This window comes from Euprymna scolopes, chromosome 45, assembly GCF_053919585.1.
Source record: "Euprymna scolopes isolate OS-2025 chromosome 45, ASM5391958v1, whole genome shotgun sequence".
NCBI lineage: Eukaryota > Metazoa > Mollusca > Cephalopoda > Sepiida > Sepiolidae > Euprymna > Euprymna scolopes.
Window position 1 is genome coordinate 14764057 of NC_136526.1, and position 16490 is coordinate 14780546.

General features: G+C 35.5%; 1 protein-coding gene across 1 annotated transcript in view; it reads right to left on the bottom strand.

Annotated features, from left to right (window-relative positions):
* The window catches only part of LOC145269270 (DNA polymerase epsilon subunit 2-like), a 147996-nt gene extending 142729 nt beyond the window's left edge, over nt 1-5267 (bottom strand). Inside the window, exon 1 of the mRNA XM_080124947.1 lies at nt 5151-5267. Coding sequence (XP_079981073.1) covers nt 5151-5224 — 74 coding nt within the window. The 5' untranslated portion in view covers nt 5225-5267. The remainder of the gene's footprint in view (nt 1-5150) is intronic.
* Nucleotides 5268-16490: the final 11223 nt, after the last annotated feature.

The window sequence follows — 16490 nt, forward strand, 5'->3', positions numbered from 1 at the left end:
ATTGTCATGAAAGGTGTTGCCACCTTGGAACTGGGTCAACTCTAGCGGAGTTGAGGCGAAGCGGTTATTGGGTCCCGCAGGGTCGACAAGCTGTGAATAAGGTACTGGCTGTTTGTGCCAGATGTAAACGTTATAATTCAACGCCAGTGACGCCGAATGCTGCTGCTGCCCTGCCGTCGCACCGTACCGATTTCAGAGTCCCCTATCAACACACTGGGATTGATTTTACTGGCCATCTTTGGGTGAGTGACGGGAAACGAGATACGAAAATGTACTTGCTCCTGTTCACTTGTTTGAATATCAGAGCAATACACATTGAAGTAGTTCCCAACATGAGCGTACCCTCTTTCTTCCAGGCACTAGTTCGATTTACTAACCGATATGGCGTTCCCGAAACCCTTTATAGTGACAACGCGAAAACGTTTATAGGAAGTGGAAAGATTTTCGATCGTCTCTCTCTTTTTACGGACTATCAAAGAAAATACGGTCCTTGTAAGTTAAAACTTAAAACCATTCCCTTGTTCTCTCCTTGGTATGGAGGAACATGGGAGCGATGTATCAAGACCATGAAGAATTGCCTATTTAAGATTCTTGGCAGGGGTAGATTGGATTACTTTACCCTTCTGACAGTGTTATCGGATATTCAGAGGTCTGTTAATAACCGGCCTCTTACTTACCAGGTGTCAGCCGACAAAAATGCTACTCCAATTACCCCTAATATGTTCCTTAAGCCCAATCAGAGCCCCGGGCTATTGATACGACTGGATAGAGAGGATAGAACAACCTTGTTGCCTCCCAGCAGGGAGAGGCTAATTCAAACCTTGGAACTTAGGGACCAATGTCTGACAGATTTCCACAAACTATGGTATGAGGAGTACCTGCTAGAGCTGGGAAGGAAGATTCCTGGTCGATCCCGACTCAGTACAAGAACCCGCCTCCAGAAGGATGATGTTGTGCTGATTAAGAGTCCTTTGAAACCCAGACCGTTTTGGGTCTTAGGAACTATTACTGAACTGATTCCAGGCCATGATGGTGTCGTTAGAGCAGCACGTGTACAAAAAGGGGAGGGCTTGGAGGAAGTACATTCCCTGAAACATCTGTACCCCTTAGAGCTTTCTAGGACTCCTGAAGGACCTCCTGTTGCGGAGGGAGGGGAGACGTTGGATTCACCCCCTAGTGTTGAAGAGCAGGTCTGGTTGTGTCCCCTGTGCAGCTCTGCGCAGCAGAATCAGAATATGATCGGGTGTGACTCGTGCGACGATTGGTACCATTTCCGATGTGTCGGTATCGACTCAGAACCTCCCAACAGGCAAAAGTGGTATTGCCCAGAATGTGCGCCCCTTAAAAAACGACGGGGTAGACCTAGCCTGCTGCCTGCTTGATTGATATCTGGACTGATCGACTACTGCTATATTGTACTAACAGTTGTTTTTTGATTAAGTATTTTGGTGGTCTGTCATTTTTATGTAACTTTTTCTTTTTCTTTTCTCTCTTCTACCTTTTGTTTTTTTTTCTCGTCGGGAGTGTGTGAGAAAATAAAAATAAAAATAAAAAAAGGAGATTGCTTACTTGGTGGCGCCGGCCTCGAGGGCGGAATTCTAATCTGAGTGGTTGAGAGAACGAGTCTCTTATAGACTTGGAGGAGTAGGGGGAGGCACTATTCTTCTGTTATAAAAGAATTGTGTCTCTGACTAGCACCAGTTCTGTTAACGACTTACTGGTGAACGGTTGGCACAAATTAGTTACTCGCTGCTCGCCGTACTACAAAACTTGTTACTCGACCCAGTAGGGGGGGGTCGCTTAGGGCATCCTTTGCAACCCCTCGGAGCTTACGCTATCACCGGGTAATCTACTTTACCCTCTAAATAGTTTTTTTTTCCACAAATGTTTGCAATGGCGACTTGGCCAAAAATCCTGATACACCTAGTGAGGCACGAGGCAGATAGTTAAAACTGGGCAAATTTTTATTATTTAAAGGAACACTGTACTTGAAAACAACCATGTTGTAATTAGAAACCCACCCAATAAATGTTACCGTGACATTTGTTGGGTGGTTTCTACCACCATTTTGTTTTAGTTATTATTATGAAGTGATTATCGAGTCTTCAAATACGTCGCGGCCATCTTTTCTTGTTCTCCAGCAGCATTACTCATTTTTCAAACCGAATAAACATTTGACATTAAATAAAAAGGGTACTTGTACAGTTTAATCAAGACATTAAAAAATTAAAATATCGAAAAAAAGGTTATATTGTACGTATCCGTTTTGAACTGAAGATCTCCGAAAAAAAAAATTTCACTTAATTTGATAGAGTTGTTTTGTTTTTTTTTTACCGGAAAAAAAAAAAACGTTTGGGTTTGTATTACTGTACACAGATTCGAAAAAGTTGTCAAAAAACAAATATATAACAAATAAATGTTATCAAAGGCAAGATAAGTTACTTTTCTACCAAACTGGATATATTTTTCGTGTTTTTATTCAATGTAACATGTTTATTCAGCTCGAAAACCATACAGTGTTTACCGATGTATTGGAAAATTCAAGATGGCGTCTTATTCTCTCTTTAACACGGTAAGTTTGGGATAAGATGTTATAAATAAAATCCGGATAAAATACTGTTAAAAACTCGCTCAATATATGTTACCGTGACATAGGTTGACATATATTCGGCGGGTTTTTAATAGTATTTTGTATAGTTTTTTTTATTTATAACACCTTTTTCCATACTTACGGTGTTAAAGAGGGTGTGAGACGAGACGCCATCTTGAATTTTCGAATACATCGGTAAACACTATTTTTCGAGCTGAATAAATATGTTACATTGAATAAAAACACAAAAAATATAAGGCAGATATCTTGGAATTTTTTTTAAAATTTGCTTGGATGTTCGAAACGCCACGGGGAGATAACTCAGTTTCAAGCGCCGACACTTCCTCCTTATCTTTAATACTAGCTTTTCGGTATTATTATACAAACACCGTGACAGCGAATTAACCCTAACCCTAACGCTGTCACGGTGTTTGTATAATAATACCAGCTTTTCTTCCTAAAAATCGAATTGTTTTTTCACTGTAAAGCAAAAACTAATTGATTAAATTAAGTGAATTTTTTTTTTCGGAGAACTTCATTCCATAACGGCTACGTACAATTTAAACTTGTTTTTATATTTTCATTTTTTTTTTTTAATGTCTTGATTAAACTGTACAAGTACCAATAAAAACACTAAAAACTACTGTTTTACTAGATGAATGTTCGTAATTTTGGGATATATTACTATTTTCGGGGTTTGTATTACTAGTGTACACATAGCAGTGTCAGAAATTTCGTGAAAATAGTGAATAATTCCACCCCATCTTTCCAAGCTTATAACTCCTCGAAAAATGTAATTCAAGCCCTAATTTTTTTTTTCAATTAAAGGAGTAAGGACCAAGGTTTTATTTTAAAAAAAAACAAAACAAAACAATGTGTTTTTTTTTTTTTAAAAAGGTTTTAAACTTCGGACTTTACAGGTAAATTTCTAAAAAACTGATTTTTTTTTTTTGTTTTAAATTTGAATATATTATTTATTGACCTTTTCTCTTCAATTTGTGATATATAAACCTATTAAACATAAATTAATTATTTACTTTTTAATAGACATTTCAAAATGAGAGGCGTAAATTATTCGACCCCCTATCTTTCTAAGCTTATAACTCCTCGAAAAATGTAATTCAAGCCCTAATTTTTTTTCAATTAAAGGAGCAAGGACCAAGGTTTCATTAAAAAAAAAAAAAAAAAGACAAAAAGAAAAAATGTGTTCTTATAAAATAAGGTTTTAAACTTCGGACTTTACAGGTAAATTTCTAAAAAACTGATTTTTTTTTTGTTTTAAATTTGAATATATTATTTATTGACCTTTTCTCTTCAATTTGTGATATATAAACCTATTAAACATAAATTAATTATTTACTTTTTAATAGACATTTCAAAATGGGGGGGGCGTGAAAATGGGGGGGCGTGAAAATGGGGGGGCGTGAATTTAAAAAAAACGTTTGTCTAAAATATTATATTCGGTTTATTGGAAAGAACATAAAATTTCACATTGACCCTGAAAATATCGTAAAAATAGAATCAATAGAAAAATTTTGATAGATTTTTAAAATTTAAAAATTTAAAAATATTGAGTTTAAAAATTGAAAAATATTGAGTTCGGAAAATTCATTACTGTTTTAAAAAAAAAATAAAAATATTTTTATTACTTTTAAAACAACTGTAATAGTTTATTTTGAGATTCGAAAAAGTTGTCAAAAAACAAATATATAACAAATAAATGTTATTAAAGGCAAGATAAGTTACTTTTCTACCTAACTGGATAATTTTTCGTGTTTTTATTTAATGTAACATGTTTATTCAGTTCGAAAAACATACTGTGTTTACCGATGTAATGTATTGGAAAATTCAAGATGGCGCCCGCGCCCGACTCTCTCGTTAACACAGTAAGTTTGGGAAGAGGTGCTATAAATATAAAACTAGACAAAATACTGTTAGAAACTCACTCAATATATGTTACCGTGACATAGGTTGACATATATTCGGTGGGTTTTTAATAGTATTTTGTCTAGTTTATTATTTATAACACCTTTTCCCAAACTTACCGTGTTAAAAAGAGAGTCGGGCGCCATTTTGAATTTTCGAATACATCGGTAACCACTGTATGTTTTTGGGGCTGAATAAACATGCTACATTGACTAAAAACACAAAAAAAATATCCAGTTTGGTAGAAAAGTAACTTATCTTGCCTTTGATAATATTTTTGTTTTTTGACAACTTTTTCGAATCTATGTGTACAGTAACAAACCCAGAATTGCTTTTTAATGTTATTTCAGCACGGATCAATAAGTGCACTAGTACCTGTTTTTGCTTAAAACGATATATTTGAAAAATCGACTTGCTGACTATATACAAGCACCTAAAAGAAAACAAAAAAAAAACACTCACACTAAAAAAAAAAATAAATAAATAAATAAATAATACACGACACGAGTCCTACGATTTCCCTTTCACGGAAATCCTTCAGAAAACCAACAAGGTTTATATTCAATCATAAATACAAGACAAAATATAGAAATAACATAATCATCGAGTTTTTTTTTTTTTCATTAGAATTTACCTCCGGAGAGTTAGTCCGTGCATTTTAAAACTGGACGACAACTGAGACTTCATTTTTGCGTTAGCCGACGCCATCCTGAATATTCGCGCCAAAGTACGAAACTTTGGACAAACTTAGTTTTATTTACTTAAAATAAAAAAATAGATTTATTGATTCATAAAATTTTGAAACTGATTAAATTAATTTAACTTTCCTCTTTTAGTATTTAACGTAATAATCATTCAATAAGCAAATATTAAATTTAAATACGAAACTGAACAGTATAATTTAAATATTTACGATTACAAAGATGTGCTTCGTATTATTTTTCGTGAACAGACTACTGTTTTCTTCTTGAGTGTGATTTTTTCACAATGTTTCGGTCGATGTGACCTCCGACCTTCTTCATGTGTATCTTGTCGAATTCGTGAATTTCGAGCGGAAGCCTTTATATACTTCACGGGGGGTAGCGTACTCTTGTTCCGTCAGTCACGACTGAATAGAGGTTCTAAGTAATTTGTAATTGTATTTTCCGCAAGGACCCGTGGGTGGCGCAGTGTTTAGAATACTTGGAAAAATCAATTGAAAAAGTGATATTCGCTTGAAGGTTGAAGGTTCAATCGGCATTGTGGGCGACCGAAAAAATACAATAGCGAATTTACTTAGGACCTCTACCCAGATGGAACAAGAGAGCACGTGAAGTAAATAAAGGGTTCCGCTCGAAATTCCGTCCAAATTCCCGAGTTCGACAGGAACATTCGCGAGTTCGACAAAATACATTTGAAGAAGATCGGAGGTTACATCAACCGAAACGTAAAAATCACACTCAAGATGAGAACAGTAGTTCGATGAATCCAAAATAACCAATCCTTATCTCAAAAATTCAGAAACGTCATAGATTTGCTTGCTTTGTAATTTTTGTGTATTGGAGATCAAAATGAAAATTTCGGCGCTTGTACAGAATTGGGACGAGATTTTGTAGTCAATAAATCGAGTTTTCAGATTAAAAAAAACAAAACAATGGTTCCAACTGATTTTTTTTTTTTTTGTGTCAATTCTAATAAATTGTAATGGTAGCTTCCAAATTATGCAGTCGAAATCATCGAAATATTTTTTTTTTTTTTACATAGGCATCACCACGTATCAAGGCCAAGAGGCCACTCAAGGATAAGGGTTAAAGAGTGTACAGTAGAAATTCGACAATATAGTAATCGTTAGTAATGGAGATTCGGTAAATTTGTTAACTTATATGCAACGGTTCATCAAAAACTTGTTTACGTTAGACTTGAAGACAACCATATTGTAGTCAGCTAGAAAGCAGAAAAACGGAAGACAATTCCATAGGCGTGCAGTTCTAAGAAAGAAGCTTTGCTCATGGAATCTACGTTTAGGCACAGATAAAGAGTAGGGGAAATTAGTGATAATGTTTTCTGCTAGATGGGTGTTTCTTGTGAAAGTTTGGCGGGCGGGGGGACCATAGAATGGAGCTCAGCCGAACACTTGCCATGAAAATAACGATAAAGCAGAGACAAACTCGCAACATCTCTTCTGTGAGAAAGAGGTTACAGGGAAGAGAAAAGGACATTCCTCACAAGGCTACAAAGTCTATTTTGAACTCTATCAAGGCAGGACAAGTCCTTTCTAGCAGCTCCTGCCCAGATGTGGCAACAGTACTCCATCCTTGGACGTACCTGGCTCTTATATAGATAGAGAATTGCATCAGCAGTGAGATATCTACTGAATCGATAGAAGGATCCCACCATTTTTCCAGCACTTTGGCAACGAATTTAATGTATGTGTTCCATTTAAGATCAGGAGTAAAGGTCAAGCCAAGAAGCTTGTCAAAACATGAGGCCTCCCCAAAACGAGAGCCATTCATTTCAATTGATGCCAGATGGAGATCAGAGCGTTGATGATGTAAAGATAAAAGCTTGGTTTTAGATGCATTAAAAGTAACAAGCTACCTCTTTCCCCATTGTACCACTTGCTCAAGATCAGAGGAGAGAGAATCAGAGAGAACTTGGTCGTTAACTGTCTTAGATGTGCTACCATAGATAGTAGTGTCATCAGCATAGATGTCTACGAATGATGTAAGGATGTGATTTGGAAGATCATTAATATAGATCAGGAAGAGAGTTGGGCCCAGGATGAACCCCTGAGGGACTCCAGCATAAATATTAAGAGCTTCTGATTTCTGCCCATCAACCACTACTCTTATGAACCTATCAGAAAGAAATGATTTAATAATTGACAAGACATTTCCAGTTATACCGTAGCTGGAGATCTTGTGAAGTAAACCTTTATGCCATACCCTATCAAAGGCCTTTGATGTGCCAAGAGCAATTGCCCTAGAAAGGTACCCTCTGTCGAGAGATTCGCTAATCCTATAAGATATAACTGTAAGCACATCTGCTGTAGATCTAGCAGAACGGAAACCATATTGCATGTCACTAAGAAGGTTATTTTTGCTGAGATGGTTGATTACTTCTCTATTTAACACAGATTCCAGCAACTTACACATGACACACAGGAGACTTATTGGCCTGTACTGTGAGGGAGATGAGCGATCACCTGAATTCTTAAATACGGCGCACACTGATGAGATTTTCCAGTGTGACGGGAAGCACTTCTCCTTAAGACAATGTTTAAACAGTTTTGTAAGGATGGGCGCAAGTTCTGGTTGAAGTCATTTGAGTACTATAATTGGAATACCGTCAGGGCCGGTTACTTTACTGGAGTCAAGGTTTTTGATTAGTTTGGCAACATCAAGTACAGATATTTGTATATCACATAGCATACTTTCTGATACAGGAAGAAATATTGGAGGTTGGCAGCCTTGGTCGCAAAGGTTAGAATTAGCTGCAAAGGACTTGGCAAAGAATTTGGCTTTGTCTGATGCTGAGGAGATTACCTCAGGTCCATTTATGATAGTTGGGATAGAGCACACGCTTCTGTTCAGGATTCTGTTTGTTATTTGCCAAAACTGGTGGGAACCAAGCCGCTGCTCAACTATTTTGGACTTGACAGACTGAGCATACAATTCTCTTGCATTCTTTATTATTTTTTTACAGTGGTTGCTGGCAGTTCTAAAAGCGGCTTTAGTCTCAGTACATCTATTATGTTGGAAGCAATCGAAAAAGAGATTTCCATGCGCAATGGCAGCAGCATATTCCGGAGAGAACCACGGCTGACTATTAGGTTTTTGCTGGAAGTTTTTTGAGGGTATGAAACGGTCTATACCTACAATTAACCATTCTGTCAGGTCTGGTATTATAGAGGAAACATCCTTTTTAAACATGGAACACAGAGGTAGATCTGATATAAATGTGCGGAAGCTATCCCAGTCAGCCATAGAGTATCGATATACTGTACGATGGAGAGGTACATATGGGAACTGGGGAGAGTGGTCGGAAGATCCAAGTGGAGACAGCTGAACACAGTTCAGGGCAAGTTGTGAGAAAGAGGTCTAGGAGACTTGCATACTGGCCGTCTGTATCGGGAACACAGGTGAGTTCGTGAACAATCTGAGTGAGGTCATAAGCAATGGAGAAATCATGACAGAACCTCTCCTCATCATCGGTCTTGTTTGAGTGAGTTAACCATTCCACATTGTGAACATTGAAGTCTCCACAAACATGAATATTAGCTGAAGGATAAGCAGATAGGGCGTGGTCAATTTTCTCAGATATGCTTTTAAAGATAGTAACTCTGCTGTTGTAGGGGCGATAGATAGCAAATATAAATGCAGTAGTTTGAGCAAGTGCAACCAGGAAGCACATATAGGGTAAGTTAGGATCTTCTCTGGAGATGTCCCTACCACATGGAAAGCCATCTTTTTATATATGCACATATTCCATGCCCATGGTGATATTGGGGGTCAGATATGGAAGTTTAAAAAAAAAAACTTTAATCGTGCTAGCAGGTGAAAAATTACCGCCATCTTATTTAACTCAGAACGGAAAATTACCTCCATTGTGAACTCTCCTGTGTCTTACGATCGTTTTCATCAAATTCTATTTTTATTTTCTTTAATAAATAATTTTCTCTCTTGTCGATTTTCGTAACGTTTGGATATAATCATCTTAAAAATACGAGGCATACGTAGATACCATTGTTTTCATGTGAAATTCAGTATTATGATTTCCGAAATTTCGTCCCAATAGTGTAGAAGCCCCAATATTTCTACTTTATTATGCTTACGTTCGAGTAGCAAGGTTGTGAAATCACACGTAATCGCCTAAAAAAGTAGAACGCCTCACCTCCAACAAAATGTTTGGTTTGCTTATTCGTTAAAAAAAAAATAAAATAAAATTTCCGGTCAATGTGCACGAGAGTACAAACTTACCATTAAAAACTTACAAAAAAAAAAAACTTAAAAAGAAAAACCTTTAAAAAGTTCGTTTTTAATGGTAATCGGGTCTGTTTTGCACAAACATCATATTGAAAATTGTCGCCTACAAGTAGTTTTTATGATATTGACTAGTAGTTTTTATGGTATTAATGTTTTCACTGATGGCCATGTTTGTTTTCGTGCGCGTATGGAAACAAACATGGCCACCAGTGAAAACAATACAGAATACATTGGATAATAAAGGCCTTAATATCATTTAAAAAAAAAACTACTTGACAATTTTAAATGTGATATTCTTTCAAAACAGATCCGAATGTCCCTAAAAATCAATTTTTTAATGGTGAGTCTTTAGTTTAGCGCATATTGACCAAATTTCCAACTAGAAAAAGCAGTTTGGCAGACCTATACAAGAGGGCCAATTCCCTGAAAATGTGTGTTTTTTACCTTTTATTAAAACTTTTTTCCAACGATTATCATAGATTACAGATTTAAGTATCATATTAACAGAAAAAAAAAATTCAATGACTTTTAAGAAGGGAGTTCACTTTCTCGTTATAACGTCCTAATCAAATGGACAGTAAGTCAGGTAGCAATAAAGTAGAACGTTATAACGAGAAAGTGAACCCCCTTCTTAAAAAAGTCATTAAATTACAGATTTAAGTATCATATTAACAGAAAAAAAAATTCAATGACTTTCTAATGGCTATGTTTGTTGGGAAAGCAAAAAAAAACGTTTTTCGCTATTCACGAATAACATCCAAAGTGAATGCACCTAAAGATGGTCGGAGGTCACATCGGTTGAAACGTTGTGAAAAAACAACCACGATGAGAATAATTGTTCAAACAATCGAAATAATACAAAAAATAGAATTGCGGCGCTTCTACACTATCAGAACGAAATTTTGGAAATCGTAAAAGTGAATTTCACATGAAAACAATGGTATCTACGTATTCCTCGTATTTTCTACCTTATCGCTTTTCGTAATTTTTGGATATAATCATTTATTAAAGAAAATCAAAAATAGAATTTGATGAAGACGCTCGTAAGACACAGGAGGGTTCAAAAAGGGAGTTAATTTTCCGTTTCGATTTAAACAAGATGGCAGCAATTTTTCACCTGCTGACACGTTTAAAGTTGTTTTCTTTAAATAATTCACTAATATTCAGATAATTCCGGCTGCATAATTTGGAAGCTACCATTGTAATTTATTAGAATTGACAAAAAAAAACAGTTGAAGCCATTTTTTTTTTAAATCTGAAAACTCCATTTATCGACTACAAAATCTCGTCCCAATTCTGTAGAAGCGCCCATTTTTTTTTAGATTTTCAACATGGCGGCCATACAAAAATATCTTGGCTATTTTTCTTTTTTGCTGAAAAAGATACAGAGTATAAGATAATGAAATATTAAGTGTTTTTTTTTGTTTTTTTTTTAAATGATCTGCTACAAACTAATTCCAAACTTACTTAGACTTAGGAGCTATTGTGTCTTGCAACGCATGAGGCAATCAAAAGATACCATCGTTTTCAATCTGAAGCCTGATCTACAGCACCCCTCGAGTTTTTCCTCATTGCAGTCAAATCTCTCTCAATTGGTTTTTCCTAGTTCACGTTTGGTCTTTCTCTTCTTTTTATGTCAGGGATCCATTGCAGTACTTCATTGGTAATTCTTTCTAGGGTAAATTATTAGGTTATGTCCAAGCCAGCGTCTACGCAGCGTCATCGACCAAAACGTTGTGAAAATCACACTCAAGATGAGAACAGTAGTCCGTTGAATCCAAATAATGTGGACAACATTAATGTTTAGATCCTTTTTTGGTCAGCCAGTTTTATTTTATAATAGCTGAGAGAAATCTCAATGTCTATCTCTACTCTTTTATATATAAAAAGTCACTTTGTGTGTGTGTGTGTGTGTGTGTGTGTGTGTGTGTGTGTGTGTGTATGTGTGTGTGTGTGTGTGTGTGTGTGTGTGTGTGTGTGAGTTCAGTCCTCATAGGCTCCGAAATGGCTAAGCCTATCTTTTGCAAATTTCACGCAAAGCTAATTTATATGTCTGGTAGTGTTCTTAGATATGTTTCGTACAGAAATCCATTTGATAAGTATCGAAAATCGAAAAAGTTTGAGCTTAAAAATAGTCTTTCATTCTCATAGATGAAAAAAAAAGAATAATTTTTACAGGGGAATATTTTACCTTAGACCGGAGGAACCCTCACACACACACACACACACACACACACACACACACACACACACACAAAGTGACTTTTATATAATAGTAGAGTTATAATATATACATACATATATATGTGTGTGTGTGTGTGTGTGTGTGTGTGTGTGTGTGTGTGTGTTTTTGTTTTTGAATGAATTCAATTATTTACGAAAGTGAATTTTTACCTAAAGGCGAGTTGGGAATAATATTCCCTTTAATCAATTCTGCACCCCACATGGGGAGCGGCATATATATTATTTTTAAGATATAATTATCCACTGACACGTGTTTCGTCGTCTACGACTCATCAGAGTGGCTGAATCTAGCGAGATTCAAAATCAGGACCCCATGGAAAGAAGCCTAAACCCTTACCCCTCGTCCACCTCGCTGACTGTTCAGATATATCGCGATTTACGTATATGTATTTACGTATACGTATTCAGATATATCACAATTTACGTATATGTTATTTGTTTTTGTTTTTGCGATATGTCTTGAATCAATTCAATTATTTACGAAAGTGCATTTTTACCTAAATGCAAGTTGGGAATAATTTTCCCTTTAGCCAATTTGGTACCCCCACATGGGGAGCGGCATATATATTATTTTTTATATATAAATTTATATATATAAATATATATTATTATGTCTCGGCAGTCGTGTGAAAAGCATATCTTATTTTTCTTTTATTAATATTATTTGAATTTTCCCCTTTTCTTTTCTTTGTACATATTTGTGAATTATTCCATGGACTTCGGCCTTTTGGATTATTTTGGATCATCTTCCAATTACGTGATTTCCTTGGATTTTACTTGTGCAAATGGAAACTCAATTAACTTTCTTGGAGTTATATTCTTGGATTTTACCGTCATTGGATTATTTACCTTTCACCAGACTAGCCATTCACGTGTAATCACCTTTTTCTTCACCATATTCCCTCTGCTTAACTTTTTGTTATCAAGTAAGATCTTTGACTTACTTGTAGTTTCATCAAATACTTTTGTATGCAAAATCCGATCCCGCATTTTGCTAATTCCTACTCTCTGATGAGAAGAAAAGTATTTTTTCGAAACTCCGCATATTAAGGACTATCCACTTATCAAGTGTTTCCTTTTCAGATTAAATATGTTTTTAACTGAAAGTGTTTTTTAACATGTCTTATTAACTGTTTGCTCTTATATATATATATATATATATATATATATATATATAATTCTCTCTCTAAGAACAGATTTAGATGACGCTTGACTAGCCAATAACAAGGCGAACTTTCGTATTATTTGGATTCAACGGACTACTGTTCTCATCTTGAGTGTCATTTTCGCAACATTTCGATCAATGTAACCTGTAACCTTCTCCAGGTGTATCTTGTCATTAATGTGACTGTTTTTGCTAATTCCTGCCCTCTGATGAGAAGGAAAGTATTTCTTCGAAACTCCGCGGATTAAGGACTATCCACTTATCAAGTGTTTCCTTTTCAGATTAAATATGTTTGTTTTTAACTCTTTTTCAAAGTGTTTTTAACATGTTTTATTAACTGTTTGCTCTTATTTATATATATATATATATATATATATATATATATATATATATATATATATATAATTCTCTCTCTAAGAACAGATTTAGATGATGCTTGACTATTTTTTTCTTTTGCAAAACTCATTCAAAAGACTCACCTTTAAAAAATTGATTTTTAGGGACATTCGGATCTGTTTTGAAATAATATCACATTTAAAATTGTCAAGTAGTTTTTTTTTTAATGATATTAAGGCCTTTATTATCCAATGTATTCTGTATTGTTTTCACTGGTGGCCATGTTTGTTTCCATACGCGCACGAAAACAAACATGGCCATCAGTGAAAACATTAAAATCAAAAATAAAACAAGTGAAGTATGCATGGTCCCTCGTGAGTACACAGTGAACGAGGCATAAAAAAGGACTAAGTTCAGCATTTGCCCCCTCCCAAAAAAACCCCAGGGCACGTCAAATCCTGGTGAAAATGAACAAATGGTGCAGTTTTAGGCCTTAACATATATAAATTTGAGTTCTGCACCATTCAAAAAAGAAATGACTAAGTCCATCATTTGCCTCCCTCACCCCCATTTAGCTCCAAAAGTCTCCAAGGCCTTAACATATTTAAAATAAATTTAAGTTCAGCACCTTGCAAAACTGCTAAATAGACATACACAGAAAATTTTGGACAAATATGGTAAAATAGTCCCAAAAATGGAGTGTTTTTATTAGTGCTAAAAGAGCCCCTGGGGCACACCCAAGAGTTATCACGAAGTATAGACAAATAAAATTATATAGAAATCAGTTAGTTAAGACTTTTCAGAAAGTTTTATAAAAATCCAAGGTGTCGTTTTTTTTGTTTTTTTTGATAAGAACAAAAGTGTCAATTTTAGTCATTTTAACCCGAAAGGCACCCCTAGGAAAGGGGAGGGCCAGTGTTTTCCCGGAAAATCCGTTCTGTTACTTTTTTACTTATATCATGTTTTATGTTTGTGCAAATTTTTTTTAAATTCCGAGGCGTAGTTATTGAGAAAAGCGTGGACAGATGAACAGACAAGGGTGAATTTACAGGTCCACCCTCCTTTTGTCGGGGGACCAACAACAATTTTCCTGTACAAAATAACTAAACTAAATACTATAAATAAATATTATACTAATATGAACTGGAACAAATATATTGAGGACATTGCGAATGCTTCTGCGAGGAAGGTGGCCTCCCTCTATCATGCTAGAAAACTGCTCACGTCTGAGAGTATCCTGTATGTCTACAAGGCCACCATTCGTCCATGCCTGTAGTATTGTTGCCACATCTTAACTAGTTCATCTACCACTAGCCTTTCCCTCTGTAATAGGGTCCAAAAAAGGATCTGCAATCTAATAGGGCCCAACTTTGTCCACAAGGCTCCAACCCCTGTCTCATCGCTGCAATGTTGCATCCCTCTACAAGTATTTTAATGGAATAGGCTCTGATGAGCTCATTGCACTTGTGCCTCTCGACGTACATATCCCCGACAAACCCACTTAGCAACGAAATTACACCCCTTCACTGTTGAGATCCCTAAATGTCAGAAAGTTTTCTACTCCAATAGATTCTTCCCTCGAATGTCTAAACTTTGGAATTCCCTTCCTGCTACCTGCTTTCCAAACTGTACTGATATGTAGAAGTTTAAATGTAATGTAAACCAACATCTTGTTAATCTTTCCTGGGCATGGTCCCAATTAGTAGCCCTTTACGTCCAAGTGGCGATGTGCCTTGTTTGAGATAAAGGTGAATAAAAAAAAACAAAAAAAAACAACGGAATTAAACTCCATGAATAAATATTTGGAAATATATAGAGAACTTGAAGCATAATTTTTGGTCCCCTGAAAAAGTGGACCTGTAAATTCACCTCTTCCGTTCGTCCATTAGTCTGTTTGTCTGTCCACACTTTTCTCAATAACTATGCCTTGGAATATTTTGAAATTTTGCACAAACATTAAACATGATATGAGTAAAAAAGTAACAGAACGGATTTTCTGGGAAACTCCGGTTGTCCCCCTAGGGGTGCTTTTTGGATTAAAACGGCTAAAATTGACACTTTTGTGTGTATTAAAAAAAAAAATTGATGCCTTGGATTTTAATAAAACTTTCTGAAAAGTTGTAACTAACTGATTTCTATATAATTTTGTTTGTCTATACTTCACAATGACTCTTGGGTTATAACTTTTATTACTCATCAAGAACTTGTTCACATTGGACTTGATCATATTGTAGTCAGTTGGAAAGCAGGAAAACAGAAGAGAGTTCCAAAGGCATGCAGTTCTGAGAAAGAAACTTTGTTCATGGAATCTACATTTAGCTTTAGACACAGATAAAGAGTGGTGAAAATTATTGATAGTGGTTTCAGCTAGACGAGTTGTTTTTTGTGAAAGTCTGCCAGGGGAGACTATAGATTGGAGCTCATGTCATAAAGGTAATGTTGGCTATACTTGACAGGTCATATTGGGGTTTACTTAGTTTACTTTAATTTATGCAAAGGAGGCGTAGCAGTTCTTGTAAAAATTCAGATACTTTGGATTTTTGTTAAATATGAGTCTTATTATTATTATTATTATTATTATTATTGTTGTTATTAATAGTGAGAGTCCTAGAGAGTCTTTTATTAAGAGGGATGTTGTGAGAGAGAGATGTAGTTGTAAGAGGGATGTTGTTCGTGTTATGATGATTCATATATATATATTAAAATGTTCATACTTAGAAGTGTAGATAGAAGCTCTTTGAATGAGGAAACAGTGTTCAGACAGTCTTAGTGTAGATATGAGATGTCGAGACGTGTATGTTAAGACATTTTAAATCACATGATATACATAAGACATATATAACAATTTTCACTTTACCTTTTGGTAGAATTACAACACAAAGACGACGTTTATAAAAACACATGATGGGTTTATTTCTTCTCCCGACCGGCTGTAGTTTTCTGAGTCAAGAATTCAAAGCTTCACATTCTAAGTTTCAAAAGTGACCGTCTCGCTTCTAGACGTTCGAATGTCCATGTCTGGACTGTCGTCTGTCGTCCTCAGACTCTCTCTGACTCTCCCCCAGTTTCTCCCCCAGTTTCTCTCAAGTTTCTAACTAACTTCCCATTTTCCATGACGTCATACACATGTTAAAACATGTGTCTTCTTTCACGTGTTCTGGACATGCGTGTCCAAAACTTTTTCCTTTGTTTACAAAAGGAATTTTAACCTATATTCCCAGTAACCTATTTTTCCAGTATGTTAAAAACATGTTTATTAAATTAT